Source organism: Toxorhynchites rutilus, chromosome 3 (assembly GCF_029784135.1).
Source record: "Toxorhynchites rutilus septentrionalis strain SRP chromosome 3, ASM2978413v1, whole genome shotgun sequence".
Lineage (NCBI taxonomy): Eukaryota > Metazoa > Arthropoda > Insecta > Diptera > Culicidae > Toxorhynchites > Toxorhynchites rutilus.
Genome location: NC_073746.1, coordinates 268,855,816 through 268,874,832, shown reverse-complemented (window position 1 = coordinate 268,874,832; position 19,017 = coordinate 268,855,816). Strand labels below are relative to the sequence as shown.

The 19,017-nt window shown below is 36.6% G+C and overlaps 1 protein-coding gene across 1 annotated transcript in view; it reads right to left on the bottom strand.

The window, feature by feature from the left end:
* The window catches only part of LOC129778607 (uncharacterized), a 55,259-nt gene that overhangs the window by 11,882 nt on the left and 24,360 nt on the right, over positions 1–19,017 (bottom strand). The window contains exons 2-3 of the mRNA XM_055785623.1: positions 13,117–13,414; positions 12,817–13,054 (exon numbers count right to left, since the gene is read on the bottom strand). Of these exons, the coding sequence (XP_055641598.1) occupies positions 12,817–13,054; positions 13,117–13,414 (536 nt within the window). The remainder of the gene's footprint in view (positions 1–12,816; positions 13,055–13,116; positions 13,415–19,017) is intronic.

Genomic DNA, 19,017 nt, shown 5'->3' with positions numbered 1-19,017 from the left:
CAATTGAAAATTCCCAACCCCTATACTAACGGAAAAACCCACTTCTGATTGGTCGAAATTGATGACACATGCGGCGGTTCCCTAACAGAGACATCAAAACCAAGCTGCCTGGAGAAAATCGGCATTGCAAATACATGAAAGTAGGGGAACTTTTGTTCCCACCGAAATGTGTTCCTTAATTGAGACATCGAAACCAAGCTGCCTGCGGGAAATCGGCATTGCAAATATATGCAAGTCGAGGGCATTTCAATATTGCAAGTAAGGTGAGTGATACGATTAATTCTAGCAAATAAAATTTAATTTTGCAAGTTTAATGTTGGTTTTAGCACATGTGGAAGTGTAAAATTATATATGGTAGCAGTTGTGTTAAAAATGAATTGATATATGAAACGATTTATTTCAATTTTCATAAATAAAAACCAACTTTTAAGCTGTCTGTTTTGCTGTGTTCATTTTCACCCAATGATATTTCATACTGCGAGAAAAATTTGAAAAGTGAAGAAATATTCGAAAAAGTGATTTCCCATATGCTCTACATATAATATTAGGTGTTGTTAGTCCAATTAAAATTCGTATTGGGTTGAATAAAGAAAGTAAAGAAAGTAAAAATTATAAAACAAAATTACCTTTTCCATTTCAAATATGTTTTCTCTATATTAAAGTAACACGTTTTTACTGATGAGAAAAACTGATAATTGTGTTCGGTATTGGTAATTATCTTATATTACATTGATGAGTTTTGTTTTCCTTTATTTCATCCATACATAACACAGAAGGCATCTCGTCCAGGGTCAAAGATGGCGGTTTCCATCATATCTCATTCCACTTCGGCATCTTCTATCTGATACGCATCATTCAATGACTGTTTACCATCCTTCTGCCATCATTACTGTCATCATCACTCGATAAATACTGGTGGAGTGAATAAACAATATACAACAACCAAACAAAATGGCACTTTTCAGGACCACCAAATCATTATCAAAGAGTTTAATGATGTAATTCTTCAAACATATCCAAAATCAACAAGTAGCCTAACGGAATCCTACGTCACCTATGCGGTCGTGTCTCGGGCACAACCCTTCTGTGACTTTTTTTTATCAAAGTGTAATACTGTAAAAAAGTTTACATAGTTCTGCATTTTATTAGGTTTTGTTTTTGGTTAGGTTATGTTAAGTTATATTCTTTCCGCACATAGTTGCTTTAAACCGAATTTATTCCCCAGTAAAGCTATATAAACTAAGTTATTATTTGATGCCAAAACCTCACAATATGGTTGCTTTCCAAAGCCTTTAAACATTATCAAAGTTACTGTTCGATTTTTAGAACGCTTGGCCTAATATGGGCTGAAGCTTGAAGTTGGCGTGAAAGAATGATACACTATCAGATCGGCACGCCAGAAGTCAATTTCAAATCATTGTATTTATAATTAAGTAATTAATTGAAATTTATCAATGTTTAAAACACTTACTTAATTATCTGTACATTCATCATATTTCCATAAAAGCTCATCATTATAGAATAATATGAAATTATTATCAGATACAGTTTTTTGTTTAAGTTTTGTAAAATTTACTCCATATTTTGTTTAATTAAAAGTGCGTTTATCCCACCTTAAAAATCCATCTTGATTTTCGCTTCACGAAGCTCGAAGCTTTCAACGTGAATTAAGTGAATCAACATTGGAGTTAATGTTGCGAGATCTTTTTTCTTTCACTCTAGAATCTCATAAATGTATTAACACTTCCTAATAAGAAAAAAAATGGACAAAAAGGGTAAAATTATTCTTCGACCTTTGAAAATCATAACTCAAGAACGAAAAAAACGACTCTCTGATTTTCGGATATGTTATGTAAAAAAATCTCAGCTTTAAAGAATAAAAATATATATATAGCTCTTTCTAGTACAAAGTCATGTGAACAGTACTAAACAAATGCGATCAATAATTACAAAAAAATACTCCACGTTTTATGCAAGTGTAATATTTTTCCAAGAAAGAATAGTTAATTGTATTTAATTCGATATGTCGATCATCTGTATCGGTTAAGAAGTTCAAAAGTTATGAATTTTTGGAAAAGGTCATTCTTGGGAAAAGGGGGAAAATTGATTTTTCCGGCCATCCTAAAATGGAATTGGACACCCTAATGAAAAAATAAAAAATACGAGTATATTTTTTTCGAAAAGTAGCAAAACTACCACTTTTGACGAAAATCTGTGGAAAACAGCATCCTTAACAAAAAGTGAAATTTATTTTTTTAAAGAACGAAAAACTCGAAAAAAAATAAGTTTTTTGGTAATTTTTTCCTACTGTTTCATTTGAGTAAATGTTTTATTAGAGTGATTGTTACATTTCGATAAATATGTGTTGTGTAGATGGTATTCGGGTAAACCAGGGATTCTCAAACTATTTCGGCCAGAGACCCCTTTTCCAGATTGATGTGACACCATCGACCCCTATCACCACTTGACGTAATCTTCTTATCAATAAATAGACATAAAATTCAGTAAATATCAGATGTAATTAATAATTGTTAATACAAATTACAGAAATAATACTCTCTTCTATTATATTAGTCATTCTTATAACAAGTTGGTTCACGGTTCAGATATCAACTTGTGTTAATAAATAGGAGTCGATCTTTAGATCTCGTCGACCCCTGGGAAACCGATATTGACCTCAAGGGGTCGATATCGACCACTTTGAGAACCCCTGGGGTAAACGTTATATGAAAGAACTGTCAACCAATGTTGCCACACGTACAGATTTATCTGGAAAGGTACAGATTTTTTCGTTATTTTTGGTACATATTCTGTACGGTACAGAGTACAGATTTTCGTCAAAAGGTACAGATTGGTACAGATTTTTCGGCGGGTGAAATTTTTTACATTTGCACAAAGCTACATTAAGGTACATGATTACTTTTACGCCGCAGTATCGCTTGGTGCGGCAGCTCAAAACTTTCATTAAATGATAGTGTGCAATCTAGATTCAGAAACAACTATTTATAAGCATCCTGAAACACACGAACGACGAATGAAATGTAAATGTGATATTTGTAGTAAATAAATGGGTATTTTTATGCTATAAAATAGATTTTTCTCTACAACGAATATTTTTAATGGTGCAGATTTTTGGAACAAAAAGTACAGATGAGTAAGATTTTTAACCCCTCTGGTGCAGATTCAAATGTGGCAACACTGCTGTCAACCCGGTTTTGATTAACAATGATCACATAACCCCATGTGAATGGACAAACAACTTGCTGGAGCTACTGTTACTCTAAGTGGCAGACATTGATCTGACCACTCTTTCAACTAAAAGGATTCATTAACTATTTACAAATACGTTAATGTAATCAACAATAATTCAATTATGACAGAGCATTTCGTCGTTTTCATGAAATCAACCGACAATCACGAATCTTTTCCATCGATGAACTATGCATTGAGCTAATCTGCTGCATTTCGACAATGACGCGTGATGAGTGACGATGTGAGATGTAACCAATCATCCGAAACACCGCAAAGTGAGATGTTGCTGATTGCTCTGCCCTGCGGAGATGCTGCCGACCACTTTAATGGACTCTTTCGAAACAACAACGTCACGGCAAGAGCTGGTTCAAAATGCAACTCACAGAAGCACTCTCCAAGCGCAGTTCTTTGCCGTAGTTACGACACAATTTGCGGTGGTCCATACAAATTGTATTATGTTTTATAAAAGACAACGTCCGTGGCTAGCGAGAAGAAAGATCGATATACACAAAGGGAACGTTGAACTAATGAACTGCCGCGGTGAACTAATTTGAAACAGTGGTGTGTCAAATTGACCATATACAAATACATTGAGGACATCAACTACCAAAGTTTGACGATACACAAGAGAACAATAATTAGTGCAGAGGTTAGACGACATGAGCGGTGAGGGCTCCCTCAGCTGATTTCTAGATGATTCAATTTAATTAAATTAATGAACAATTCAATTCTATGGAATCTCGAAGTTGATCATCACATATAATTTACAACTAACAGTGTGCAGAGTTCCATTTAAATTACATCATGCTTGTCTAAGCAAGGCCGCACATCGTCATATGTGCATTAGATTACATTCATTATAAACTCGCGCTTAGGTGCATATGTCTAAAGGAACGATTAACGTTTGTCATGCAAATCAAGATTATCTTCTTTCTATTCTAATGGCGTTATTATTTGGGAAGCACAGAGCACCAGAGCACATCACACCGACCGAGTGACAGAGTTCCAATTTGCTCTTGTACAATGCACACCCAAGGTGTGCACTTTGTCGCAATTATTACTTCAATGAAAGCAGCATAAAGCATAAACCTTGTGCATTGTAGAAAATGTGCGCACCCAGTTATTGCGCAATGCCAATGAAAAAGCGGATCATCACTTGTGAAACGCAGTTAAGTGCATGTCGAACGCAGTCGTGAAACCGTCGATTTTCATTCATAATTTAGCAATGGTAGCGGCTATAAAACTTGGATCGATCAAACACCATTCAGCGAAGGTAAAATTCATTACATTTCCAACGGGGTTTTTTACTTCGAATTTGCAAAGGACCCTTGTGTCTGAAAGATTTTGCGAGGAATAGAAAAGCAGACAGTTGATATCAGCCGTTTGATGAGGAAGTTGGGCGCTCATGTTTTATAGTGCATACCGAACATACTGGAAAATGTATTAAGCAATTTCGTGCGGAAAGTCAATAAAATAGAGCACTGAGTTACATTATGAGCTGATGCATTAACATTAAAACTCCAGTGTGGCCCAGTTTCTATTAGTACGCATGAAATAAAGTAATTCTCTGCCCAATGAGTGAACGACTTTGATTCAAACTAAATTTTCAACGGGGTCTGTTTTCAAAAAGTGGGTAGGGGGAAATGCGGTTAAAATGAACAGGGGTGGTAAAATGAACCGGTGCTTAAATTCCGATCAATTTAACTAAACACCAATTGATACTTCTTGATTATCCTATTCTTAGAACATATGAAGCTATTTAAGACACCCTGTTATGCATGTAACTGTTAAATGCTGTAAATAATATATAAAACAGAAATCCTTCCGGATGTAGTTTTGTGCGCATCGTATTTAAGGAATTTTCCGTGAAATTTAGATTATTCGACCTGATATCTTCGACGAATAAACTGATGTTTTCTTCGATTTCAGTGATCAATGCGTATTCGAAATTTCTTTGACCCTGGAGAAATATACCACCCCAACCAAAACCAAACCTCAATATGTGAAGCGTTGTGTGTTTATTACTATGTTTATGTATTACTATGTTATGTTTATGAGAAAACTCTAATTAATACTCTAGGTGAATCGATCCCGATTATTTCATACATACACCTACTATCTAAATAACGATTGAAACAAATTTGGACATGATACAACGTATAAATCTATCTCATTTGGCCGCATTTTAAATACATTTCAACTGCACACTAGAAAAATGTTCGAACTTTTTTCTCTTTTAATAAAAAATGTACTATTTTTCTATTTTTTATAACAAAACCGTTTGACATCTTGAACAACAATTAGTAAATGGGTACCCTTGTCTGGAAGGTGGAAAAATAATGAATTTTCGTGATTTTTCTCCAGATGTTAGGAATAAAGTGAAGTGGTTTTACACACTGATACAAAATTTCAGCCAAATCGGTCGAGTAGATCCTGAGATATCGATACCACCAGCAGAAAAAAACATGAAAAACGCGTTGTAACCCTTTCGCGTACACATCGAACAACATCGTACAACATCGAATCTCACTCGTGGTATACTTGCATAACATAGGGCGCTAGAACGCTCAGTAGAGTAGTGAAATCACTTGATGTGTGAAGTATTTTTTTTTTTTTTATTTATTTTTAAAGAGACTTTGCCTAATGTGGCATTCGCCTCTGGTGTGACGTATTAAATAATACTTCGTGCAGCAACACTATATCCCTTGAGGTGACCTCAAACTTTTGGATGCAACTTTCCAACGAAATCAATTTTCGAAAAAAATCCTTTTAGAACAACATGTCTAGGAGCATAAACTTCCCAAAAATGCAAAAAACATTGCACTGGTATGGGGGTATTGTCTGGGGTGTGAAGGTATGAGCAAAATAGGCATTGCGTGGTTTCATGTAATTTTTCTAGGCTTATAGTGCCGTTTTCAACGAACCTGAATTTGGCAACTTAAATTCTAAAATTGCGTTACCATATTCCACAGATTTTCGCCTTTTCTTCCAATATCCGTAAAGTAGGGGTATACATCTTTTTTGATCATTTGAAATTATTACCCGTAAACTGGATGTCGAAACTCGATTATAGTCGACTTCCTCTCATCAGTTATTTTTAGGCATCTCTCTCTCTCTCTCTCTCTCTCTCTCTCTTTGAAGCGTGACATTACTTTCATGATTATATTCTTAATACGTTTCGTTTTTTTCGCATGAACAACACATTTATTTGAATAATAAAATAAATTAACACATTATTCACAGTATTGGCCGTCGATAGCCATGAAATCTATGTTCCTGGCAATTTACGAATGCTGTGACGAAAGATAAGCATAAAACAGTTTCAAACCATTTGCACAAAGCTGGATTCACAAAGAAGCTCGGTGTTTGGGTGTCACATCAATTAACACAAAAAAACACGATGGATCGAATTTACATCTGCGAAGCCTTGGCCTAATCGAAATAATTCGACCCATTTCTTATACGGATAGTGACTGGGGATGAAGAATGGGTCATATACGACAATATTGTGCGAAAACGATCGTGGTTAAAGCGTGGTGAAACAGCACTAATGGTGGCCATACCAGGACTGGCGGCCAGGAAGCTTTTGGTGCGTTTGGGAAGTTTTAATGCATCTACCATATAGTCCGAACCTAGCACCAAGTGATTACCACCTTTTTCTCGCATTGTTAAACTTCCTGAGTGATAACAAATTGGAATCAAGAGAAGATTGTGAGAATCGATCACAGAGTTTCTCGCCAATAAGAAACAATACTTTTATGAGAGAGACATTATGAAGCTACCTTTATACAACAAAACGGAGCATATTTGATCCAAACCGGACAATCCCGAATATTCTCAAATAAAGTTTTCAATTTCACGCAAAAGTAATGGATTTATAATGCGAACCAAGAAATTTCAAGTACGGTTTATAAAACAATTTGTTCAACCTCTATGATTGAAAGGTACGTTTTATGAAATAATATGAATATCTTTAAAAAAGTATTAAAACCTAAATTTTATTGGAATAATTTTCACAATATCTTGAGAATGATTATACTTAAAAATTTGGCTATGCGAACCAGCCCAGGAGGCTGAAAAATAAGAACTGAGCAGAACAGCTGAAAGCCTCTCAAATAGAGAATAAAAAAAATTTGGTCGTTAAGAGCATTTTGATCCCGATATGACTTAAAGAATGTTTTAATATTGTTTACTTTTGCCTATTCGTATAACCATGTCAAAATAAAAAGTACTTCGAAAATATCTTTGAGTGAAAAATGTTTGTTCCATCTTCCCATTGTATTTAGTAAATATTTTGTTAGTTGGTTCAAGTATTCATAAAAAATAAGAGAGAAGGTTGACGAGATTTGAACTTCGAATTTTATATTTTATTTTTGATTTTTTTTCGTTTTCTTTCGTATGAATTCGATTCGATTTGATTCTGGATTCATTACAACTTTCTCTCAGACACCATTCGAATACAATCAACATTTTCCGAGTGATGAATTTCTGTGATGTGAAAACACATATATCTTTGTGAAAAGTTGAACTTGATATCGTTAAGTTCATGGAAACATGAATATCAGTTAGAATATAGTTGCAAAATTACTTTAAAAAATAATGAAAAATAATTTTGTCTCGAAGCAGCAGGTAATTTTGGTTATAGATTTGTATTGGTCATAGTTGTAATTCGAATGCAATAATTAAGATAATTAAAACAAGGCAAAAAGACCCGTGATTTTTCTCCAATCGGACATCTAGTTAATTGGACAGACTTGTAATGCTACACGAATGATTGCACATTTGATCCTCTAATTGGACAACTTTTTTAACATTCATTGTGCAAGTTTTTACAATGCGATAAATTTTTTGGAGTGTTTTCAAACATTTTCCAACTTTATTTCAATTGTTATTTGTTAGATTTTCAAGATTTTCCTGTTTTAACTTGTTTTTTATTTGTGTGTTACGTTGTGTTGTGTTTGTAGATATGTCCAATTACAGGTCACAATCGCCTCTAGTGCGACACTGAGTGGTGCCTCGGTATGTCCAATTAGAGACACATTACAGTATAATGCTACTGAGCGTTTTACCCCATATATGCTAATGCTTAAAACGGGCCCATGACAAAACATTCGACAAGATCCACTTTTGCCTATGCATGTACAGGCAAACCTTTTTTTGTGCGGGGGATAGGGACCGCATAAAAAAATCGTGCAAAACTTCACCAGTAGCTTAAAAAAACCGTGTTCGGTACACATTTTGAAAAAAAGAAAATAACTCAAATCCACGCCGTTCACCGTTCAATTTCCTCTTGTTTCCCTGCTTTGCGACGGGACAGTTTGCCTTTTCGGTTGCGCGTGGCTGTTTTGTGCTTTTAGTTGCATGTCGAAACGTGTTGCTGTTAGAAATCATGTCATGCAAACACTTGGAAAATCTTAGAGCATTTGATGGGAGAAAGGGAATGAACCGCAAAAATTAAGGATTTTTTCTTCAACTTAATATTTTTATTAACCCTCATATCGCGTTTAAAATCATAACTCGTATACTCGCGCACGGTGTCACAGACCGAAAGTTGAACTTCTCTGTAATGCTGCTATTGTTTTTTTTTCAGGTTTTATACGTATTTATTTGAAGAAGAGGGTATAATTGAATGAAAAAACTCCAGAAAATATGTTTTCTTTGTCTTCATTCAGTTTTAATAGTTCGTCTAACTGAGCCTCCTCAAAACAGAGTAATTTTTGAGCTTGAGCTTGAGCTTGGGTAGACTGTACAATTCGTAGTTGCTCTTCGTGATTGACCTGAACCAACCAAATTGCACAAAGAACACACAGAATGACGCTTGGGACTAGCAAATCATTCTCGTTGTGCAATTTTCGGTGATTCGAGCTTTAAATTGTCAATAACGACGCCGGCCACGTCCTTACAGTCACCAGGGGAAGGGAAGGAATGTTAGTATGATAACCGCCGCCCAAAGGCCAGAAGGGTCGCCTCTATAGCGTGGTTCCCTAGCGATTATCATGGAAGGGATAGTTGTTAGTGGGAGGAGGTAAGAATCAGGATTCACTGTGGTAAGTGATGTGATTATGTAAACGCGAATTATCAGCCACTCGACGAAATGAAATTCTGAAAATTCTACTTGTCACAACACGCGGTAAAGATTATCTTTAGGTATCCTGATAAGGAAAGCCTGTGTTGTTAATATTTATAGCACGTACTTTGGGAATTTTAGACAATTTGAAAAAAATTCTATGATCATTCTATGAGTTTCTACGAGTTTCATCATCCTTCGAACGAAGTGTATGAATATCGCACAATTATATCCACATATACCATAAATAACTACAGGTAAACACACAAATCGATGACCGTCCGAAAGGAAATATGAGATTTGGGAACACAATATAAAAAACTGAAGTCTGAATAAGGATCAAGAATCATTGACAGATAATAACAGGAGTTTCTAAAACCTCTATATACACAAACACACGAAAGGAAACGAACGATCTGTCTTTACAGTAAGTTCCCAGAATGAAGCACGTCACGACACATCGCCTCCCTCCATTCGGCGGTGGACGCCCGGCAATGTAACACAATGCAGAATATTTTCGAAGTTTCCTCATAAACCACAAAAATGCTCCATACTGCATCACACCATCAAGCAACCACCGAAATACAAGAAATGGTACATCATGACGCATCTCATTTCGAAAACTTACTGTTAATACATTACAAAATAAGTGAAGAACTTTACAGATTTCCTGTTTGCAAAACGATTAATATTTAAAAAAAAATCATCTGGCATCTCTGAACATCAAACGCACGAACACATAAACACCTATGGAGGAGAAACCAAATCTTCCGACCTGAACCAAACACAGGGCGCAGTGATACAACCAGATTACTATTACATATGAACGCAGCAAGCGCCCTATAGTGTCATATAGTACCACTACTACTATAGTTTACGTGTTTACGTGTTTACACACAAACACAACCCACGTCTTTTTCTGTGCGCTGATCATGCCCCCTGCTCAACACTCAAATGCGATATTTTCACTGCAGCAAAAACTTCCTATTGAATTTGGATCAACACTTTAAACACCTTTTGAGCGAACCAACTTTATTCCATGTCATCGTCTCGCGATTCAAAAACACGTCACAACATGAGAGCCAGACAAACGCCGTAATGAAATTCACAGGCAGAAACAAAATATATGTCTTCGCTTCTTTCCAAGATTGATTCAGTAAAATTAATTTTGATTTTGGATTTAAACTGGATTTAATATGGATGCGGGAAACACTGATTTTCACAATTTCAAATCGTTTTCTACACATGAAAATTAACACTTGGTAATGAAAAATTGAAGGGCAGAAAATAACGAAAGTGAACACGGAGCAACGTAAAACACAACCACACTCGACGCCTGCTTGATCAGATCTCTCCTCAAAACAGAGTAATTTTTGATACACGAACACGAATAACGAAATTCGAATTTTTTTCCTGTTATTGATTAAAAGTAAGCAACTGAATATAATTCATGAAAGTAGAAAGAGCTGGAAAATAACATAAAAACGTATTAATCGATTGTGGTTTCATTGGTGTGAGAATCAGAACATACCATAATACCATAACATATTTTTTACATTTCATGCAGTTGTAGTGCTATTTGGTCTTTTTCGAAAAGAAGAATGTATAACAACCTCACAGACAGTTACCAGATGATAAATGTTCTGGAATTTCAAGTTCTCATAGTTCTAATATTCTTTGTGTCTGTGTTCTTGGTAAATTTATAATTAATGCCTGTTTGCCTGTGACTTGTTTTCTTGTCGATATTGTTCAGCCCATATATTATAAAAAAAATCCTTGAAACTGTAACTGTAAAAAATAACCATAAGCGACCGCTCAATTTGTAGTTTACAGTTTACAATTCTTCCACAAGTGTATTTCTTCCACAAGTGTCAATCCGGTGACAAAAAGGACTAAAATCAAATAAGAATAGTCCGGTAATGAACTTAAGCATTATATTCAATAAATATTCCACGCCACTATCATTAATTTATACATTTCATTCAACAATATTCTAGAATATGAAAAAAAGTCACATGTCCATAAAAGTTATTCCTATACTCGCGTCGGAGTCTCAGACCGAAAGTATTAAATAAGGGGACACACGTCTCCTTTGTACGAACGCATGCAATACGCTAAACGATGACGAACGACAAATAACGAAGCTAGAGAGAATCGCAAAGTCGTAGTGTTGATGTTTTCTGAGAAATGAATGATTTATTGATTTCTCGGTCTCTCAGACCTATGTGCGAGTATAGGAGTGTTAAGGAAGCAATATGGACGAGGAGCCATATGTTCAATTAAACAAATCGGCTTATTTGAATGGCTCTTCTTAAGAAGTGATTTATATGCAAGATATGAAAAATAATGTTATATTATATGTTATATATATTATTATTTAGGTTTATTCTATGTTTTCTCTTATATATTTCCTGAGTGTAATTTTCCCATCTACACACACGAAACTGGGAAATTTGATCGCAACTAGTGCAGCACTATTTTTTTCAACAACCCACATATAGTGATCCCCGATTTTTGAAATTAATCGTTCATCAGCTAATCGAATACTTTTCATCAGTTTGTTATTCGATACGATTAATCGCCTCAAATAATCGATTAATCGATTAATCGTCACACTGAGACAAATAATTTGTTAGACTGATTTTCTCATTTGCGAGAAAGCATTCTGGAATCAAAAAAGTGTTCATTCTGCCTGAAAATCAATTACAGTAGAACCCCGATTATCCGCGGAATAGTCGGGGTAGATCACCGCGTATAACGAAAAACGCGGATAACGCAATAAGGGCTAAAAGTGAGGTGCAAGCATTGAAAAAAGATATTTTTAGCATGAAAACCATGTTTTATCAATACAGAAAATATTGAACTATCCATCTGTATGGTCGTGTACATCGGTGATCAGATAATGTGAAAGCCATGACCAAAATAAAAGAGCATGAGTCTACCACTCACTGACAAATTTCGGGAAGGTTTATAGATTTACTAAGGAACTCGTAGTCGCGGATCATCCGCTCGCGGAAAATCGAGGTTCTACTGTATTATCTCTTACTCTTACCTAAACTTGGAAACAAAGCTTAATTCGCGTTGACGGCATTGGGCTTCATTTACCAGTTTAGGGGAGCGTCAAAGATAATGATTGATTTTCAGGATAAAACTACAGCGGCCTTACTTTTTTTTTCTCTGGGTTTGTATCGATTAATCGACGTAAATTATTCGTTCGCTTCGATTATTGGTTGCGCAGTATTCGTTCGATTAATAATTGATTTCTGTAGGAAGTATTCGATTAATCGATTAATCGAACGATTATCGGGGATCACTACCCACATACATATCAAACAGACCTCCAATATGATTATATTTTATAATTCACGCTTGGAATATGCGAACCAATCACTCGTGGTCAAGAATTTCAAAACCGGAGCCAAATGAGAGCATGGGAAGTGATACTTCGTGATTCGCGGATATAACTACTTCCCAATCGATGTTTCAGGGGTACTTACTGTTGGTTTTGTGGGAGAGCGTGTGCCGGCGACTGGGGCAAGTTTTGGTTCGCATATTGCTGTATCTGCTGGGGTTGCGCTTGCACATACACGTACTGTGGCTGAGGGGTTAGGAATGTTTGTGTTGGTGCACTGCCTCCGATTATGGGCTGGACCAGTGATTGTCGGGATGGTACGGTGTACGTTGAGTGGTCCTCGTGAACCTGTGGAACTTTTTGCGGGAACTGTGGTGTATATTCTAAAACGAAATTACAGGATGAGTTGTTGCATTGTTGCAAAATAAGTGCTAAATGCTACAACCTTTGAAATAGGACGCCTGTCGACTTGAAGGAATCGGAGTCACGTAGTTGAATCCGGCGTGACTAGTTGCTCCCCCTGGATGATGTTCGATCTGGAACGAATACTGATTGCCACCCTGGGAAGATGATACATGTGATTGTTGCGATGCCACTGAATTCTTAGTGTAGGCCAGATGTCGCTCATTCTTGAGATTATCTCGCTCGATGTCTTCCAAATTAGTTGGACGATTGGGAGCAGTCGCTTGCTCGGCACTCGTTCGTTGCAGAAAGCAGAACCATATCACGAACCCTATGAAATACTATATAAAAAATGCAAACATAAAAACATATTATAGTTAACAAAGATCAAACAAATAGATTATTCGCCATTGGTAAGGTCACCGCGGATAATGAGAACCACGGATAATGCAATAAAAGATTAAAATGGGAAAATTATATTTTAGCATGAAAACTTTACATGAACACAATGCCGTATATACCCGTGATCAGATAATGTGAAAGCTATGACCAAAATAAAAGAGCAAGTGCCACTCTCCGACAAATTACGGGAGGGCCCATGACATCAAGATCTGTAACAAACACGTTTTTTTTTGGAAATTCGCTTTCGCGAATAATTTACCCCGCGATTCTCTGATGGCGGATAATCGGTGTTGTACTGTATTCGACGGCGTTGGATGCAACTTTGTGTTCGAATTTTAAACCGGTTAATAGCCCGCATGTTGCCTACCGGTTAGGCGTTATAATCAGACGACCGCTTTTCACAACATCAACGTAACTAAGAAAGCATAACATGAACACTGATCCTTCCACATGGCAGCCACCGATCCAGATCTTGATCAGCGCTATTTAATCGGCACTCCAAGTGAGTCTACTGGTCTTCACGCCTGCACCGCTAGCAGGAATGTCCAATTACTACGTACCATCGTAGCGCGTTTAGCCAACGGCGCAAAACAAATTTACGTCGATTAGACCTCCTAAGGACCGGTCTGATAACTCAAGCAAGCAGGTTCGTTCGCATACTTTATCGGACGGCGGGCGTCGGAAAATGAAAGTTAGGTGAAATTAAATAATACAAAAAATGCGGTAACATCGTGTCGGTAATTTCCCGAATGAGATAATTTGATCCGGTTCTTCGAGGATGTCTGAAGGAGCAGTTGGGCGTTGGAATTGGACTTTCAAAATTAATTTACTCTCGTTGCGTTCGATCAATTCTATATCTACTGTGAACAATAAAAGAATGTAGAAGAGAATACGAAAACGAAGTTCATTTTTTCGGCCAATTCAGGACTGGTTTGGGGACCGTTCTCCTTCAAGAGAGATTTGAGACGTTTTCCATCGAATTCAGAAGGGGCGTGTCATCGACGTCATAGTCACCATTTTTTAACTTTGCTAACCATTTCCGTGCTGTGGACCTTCTCCATACACGCCGCAAATGTCCCGGGCTGCTTCGGCAGTTTTCTGACCCCGATGAAAAGCAAAGAAAAGCAGATGTCGTAAATGTTGATTTCTAAGCCTCAAAATCAATAAAAAAAATTAAATAACTCAAAAATACAACTAACATAGTTTTGTAGACCAGAGCAGTTCTATCGAATGAATACTTACCCTTTGCCAAACAGCAAACAAATCGATGTAAAATAAAATAAATATATAAACGCTATTCATTCCCCAACCTAACGTATATCAGTGGTCAGATAATGGGAAAGCCATAAACTAAACGAAGATTTCCTGAGCCTGCCACTAACTACCAAATTTCGGAAGAGCCTTTGGAATGTATTAACACCATTAACACCAAACCCGTCCGTAATTTTCGGCATTCGCACTTTCGACTTTCCAATGTTGTTGGCGCTACCATTAAACCTGATTCATTCAAGAGAGTAAGTTTTTATTTTTTTGTAGAAATAGCCGTCACGGATAATCCGTCCGTCAAACTACGGTGAATTGCGATAGCTAAAATTGTGCAGAAGACTAAAAAGAGTGATTCTTGTATATCTGCAAGCAGAACTTTATCATTTACGTGACATCTCAGACAGTGTGAAATCCACTTTGAAAACATGGCATTTAGACATGAAAACGACTGAAATTGATACGAAGTCACATTTTATCTAGAATTGTTGGTTGGAAAAAGGTCATTTGATCAGAGGAGACCGCCACTACGATGCCAAGCTATTCACAAATTAAACTTGACAAAAATATTAGCAGAATGTTGTTTGAAGAAATATGACCAATTATTCATATTTCTTCGAAAAATAGACATAGAGCAATTTCACGCTCCACCCTAAATCAGTCAGCCATTGACCCAACCCCTCTCAGATTTTTCTGAAACTTTGTACATATGATGACATCTACTCAAAATCACATTTTTCGTTATCTTATGACAAATTGACCATACGACCGATTTTTTAACGGGTCTGTCACTAAGGACTTGTCAACTTTTTTTTTAAAACAGTATTTTTGAGATTATTTTTCTCCAAATTATATATGTTTTATTATGGCTCATATGGCGTTAGCCTGACGGGGCTAGGAGTTTAACATTTCGACAATTTTTCTTTTTAGCTATGGTAGTAATATGTAACCGATTACTCGCGATTGACTCGTGGTCTCCAATACCCTGCACGTGTGCCCGACACGGGATACTTCCTATTGGGATGCAGCTGACCAACGCCCCCGTAGTCTGTACTCCATATTTAGCGTGGTGCGTCTCTCTCGACTCGAGGAATCCAGGATAGAATGATCACTGGCCGGCACTACTTTCAGCTCGTGTAGAGTTGCCATGAGCGGTACAATCTTCGGCTCTTGTTGAATGACCACGTTCATCAAAATTACTTTTCAATAAATCCATAGTAACGTACTTTGTGTGGCGAGTGGCACCATCTTGTTGAAACCACATATCAATGATGTTAAGATCTTCCAGTTCTGGCCAAAAATAGTCTTCCAACATGTCGCGATAGCGCTCTCCATTGACGATAACATGAATGCTTATCCCATCGACGAAGAAATACGGCCCAATTTCTCCTCCGGCATAAAAACCACACCAAACAGTTTTTTTTTGCGGACGCAATGGTGTTTCTTAAAGCCTATGTAGGTTTGCATCTGACCAACAACGCATATTTTGCTTGTTGACAAAGTCATTTAGGCTGGAATGAGCCTCATCACTGAAGATGATTCCGTGATGAAAATCATCACTTTTTTTTTCAAAATTCGCCACAGTCCAATCGAAGAAGTTTCAGCGTTTCATATGATCAAGTGGCTTTAGCTCTTTAGTCAATTTGATTTGGTAAGGATGTAGCCCAAAATTCTTTCGCCAAATACGCCACAATGACGTTTGGGGAATGCCCTTGAGAGCTCCGTGAAATTGATCGATTTGGGTAATTTCGGATGGATTCACTTGCGGCTGTGGTATTTTTGTTGCTTCGTGTGGGGTGGTTTCTGGTTGACACGGGAACATCCAACAGCGAAAATGTAGAGTCAAATTTGGTCAATAAACTATACACAGCTTGCCGGCTGGGACGATTATTATGGCCGAAAATTGGTTGCATAGCTCGTTCACTTGAAAGGAGACAGCAGATTGACGCAATATACACTGATTTCCCGCTGCATTTGACAAAATTAAGCATAAAATTGCAGTAGCTAAGCATCAGCGACCAGGTTTTTTTCTCAGCTGGTTACATTCTTATCTTACCGAACGTGTCATGTCAGTAAAGATCGGTGACACCATATCTGCTCCATTTCATGTAACATCTGGTGTTCCGCAAGGGAGCCATCTCGGTCCATACATATTCCTACTGTATTTTAATGAAATTAATTTATGTTTGAAGTTCTTGAAACTTCCATACGCAGATGATTTCAAGTTATTCCTACCTGTGAATTCCACTGAAAACGCTGAGTTTCTTCAACAATAGTTGGATATTTTCGCCGAATGGAGTGTAAATAACAGAATGACTCTAAATCCATCGAAGGGCTCTGTGATATCGTATAATCTTCGATTATAAACTGCATGGCGTAATATTGGAACGTGTAGTCACTATCAAAGACCTTGGCGTCATGTTGGATTCCGAGCTGACATTTCATGACCATATTTCCTACATCATGTCTAAAGCGTCCAAATCTCTTGGCTTCATTTTCCGCGTTTCAATACAATTTGAAGATGTGCATTGCATCAAGGCACTCTACTGCGCATTGGTACGATCAGCTCTTGAGTATGCTTGTGTAGTATGGTCATCATACTACCAAAATAGTATTCAACGAATTGAGAATTTTGTCCGATTCGCCTTACGAAATTTGCCTTGGAATGATCCCCTTAATCTTCCCAGTTATGAGGACCGTTGTAGACTGATAGGGCTGGACTCATTACTTTCTCGAAAAGAGGTTGCCAAGGCCCTCTTCACGTCAGATTTGATTAGTGCACACATTGATTGTTCTGAACTACTTCGGTTAATCAGTTTTAACATTAGCCGACGTAATTTGCGTTCTAATGATTACTTGTTCCTCCCATCATCACGCACAAATTACGGATTCAACGAACCCGTTTCCAGTATGTGTCGTGTGTTTAACCGAATAGTTCCTGTTTCGATTGTCATTTATCTCGTTCGTCCCTTAAAGCTCTGTTTCTGTGGTCCTCAGATAGATTTAGTTTGCAAATAAGTTAGTTTTAAGATGTTTTGTAGATTAATAGTTAACATTCGTTCATTAGGGCATCTATGTGATCCGTGATTGTGATTGACGTTGACGTTTTGTGAATAAATGTAAAGAAACCACCGACTCTGAATTTCGCTAGTAATTTTTAATTATTTGTGTACTTCAGCTTGTTGAAAATGTAGATTTTAAGTAACTGTAACTCGAAATCTAGATATATGATTACAATATGAAGTATGGCAAAGCTGTTGGAAAATGACTGCCTTAACTTGTTAAAATCCTCTTCAAAATTAAACGGATAAATTATCCAGCCAGCTCTCTTTAGTTTTTTTTAGGTTGGAGTAAGTAGTTTTAAGTAGTATTAAGAATGTATCGGTCTACAATTATGATTGACGACAATAAATAAATAAATTAATTAATTAATGCACAATTCCGAAAAAATAACATTTTGAATGCACCGTTCAAAAAGATTACTCAAAAATTCAATTTAATATTAAATATTTTTATTGGAAAAACCCTTTCAATTCAATAAATATTGACGTATAGTGGTGCTGTAGTGTTGGTGGTACTCACCAAAATGGGGATATGATTTTTTTTAGTTTAGGGAGCTTCAACACTTTGTGAAATCACAAAAAACACGAAAATCATTTAAGAATCTTCTATATATATATATCTATATGCCATACAAATGAAACACAAATTTCAAATTTCTTTCTGGAAAAAGGAAAAATTCGGAATTTATTCCCATATGTTCTACAATTACATAGTGACAAGGGCTGGTACTTCAATTGATGTTTGCGCTAGCGAAATTGATCTTTGTTCAAAACTGGAAATGGACTTTAATGTGATGAAACGCACTCCTATATCTTCTTCTATCTATACAAAAATGGATCGCCGGATGTGTTGATAAGAGCAGAACTCGAGGAAGGAATTTAACCATTTAGGGCTGTCTTTATTCTATCATATTTTCTGTATAAAACATTTATTCCATGTATTCCATGTAACATGTTATTTGCAAATGATTGAAAAATCTTGAACGAGAATTGTGTCTGAAAATAATCTGATATTATAATGATGGGTTTTGTTAGAAATACTAGAAATTGTAGTAAAAGGTAAATTCAACGGGGTCGATTTGAAGATCAATCAATGAACAGTTCTGCGATTGGACCTATGAACTTGCTCATAGTAGGAATCGTGGATGTTTGAAGGTATTGATAACACAACACAAATTTTGGGCGGGACGAAGATTGCCGGGTCAGCTAGTGTGACA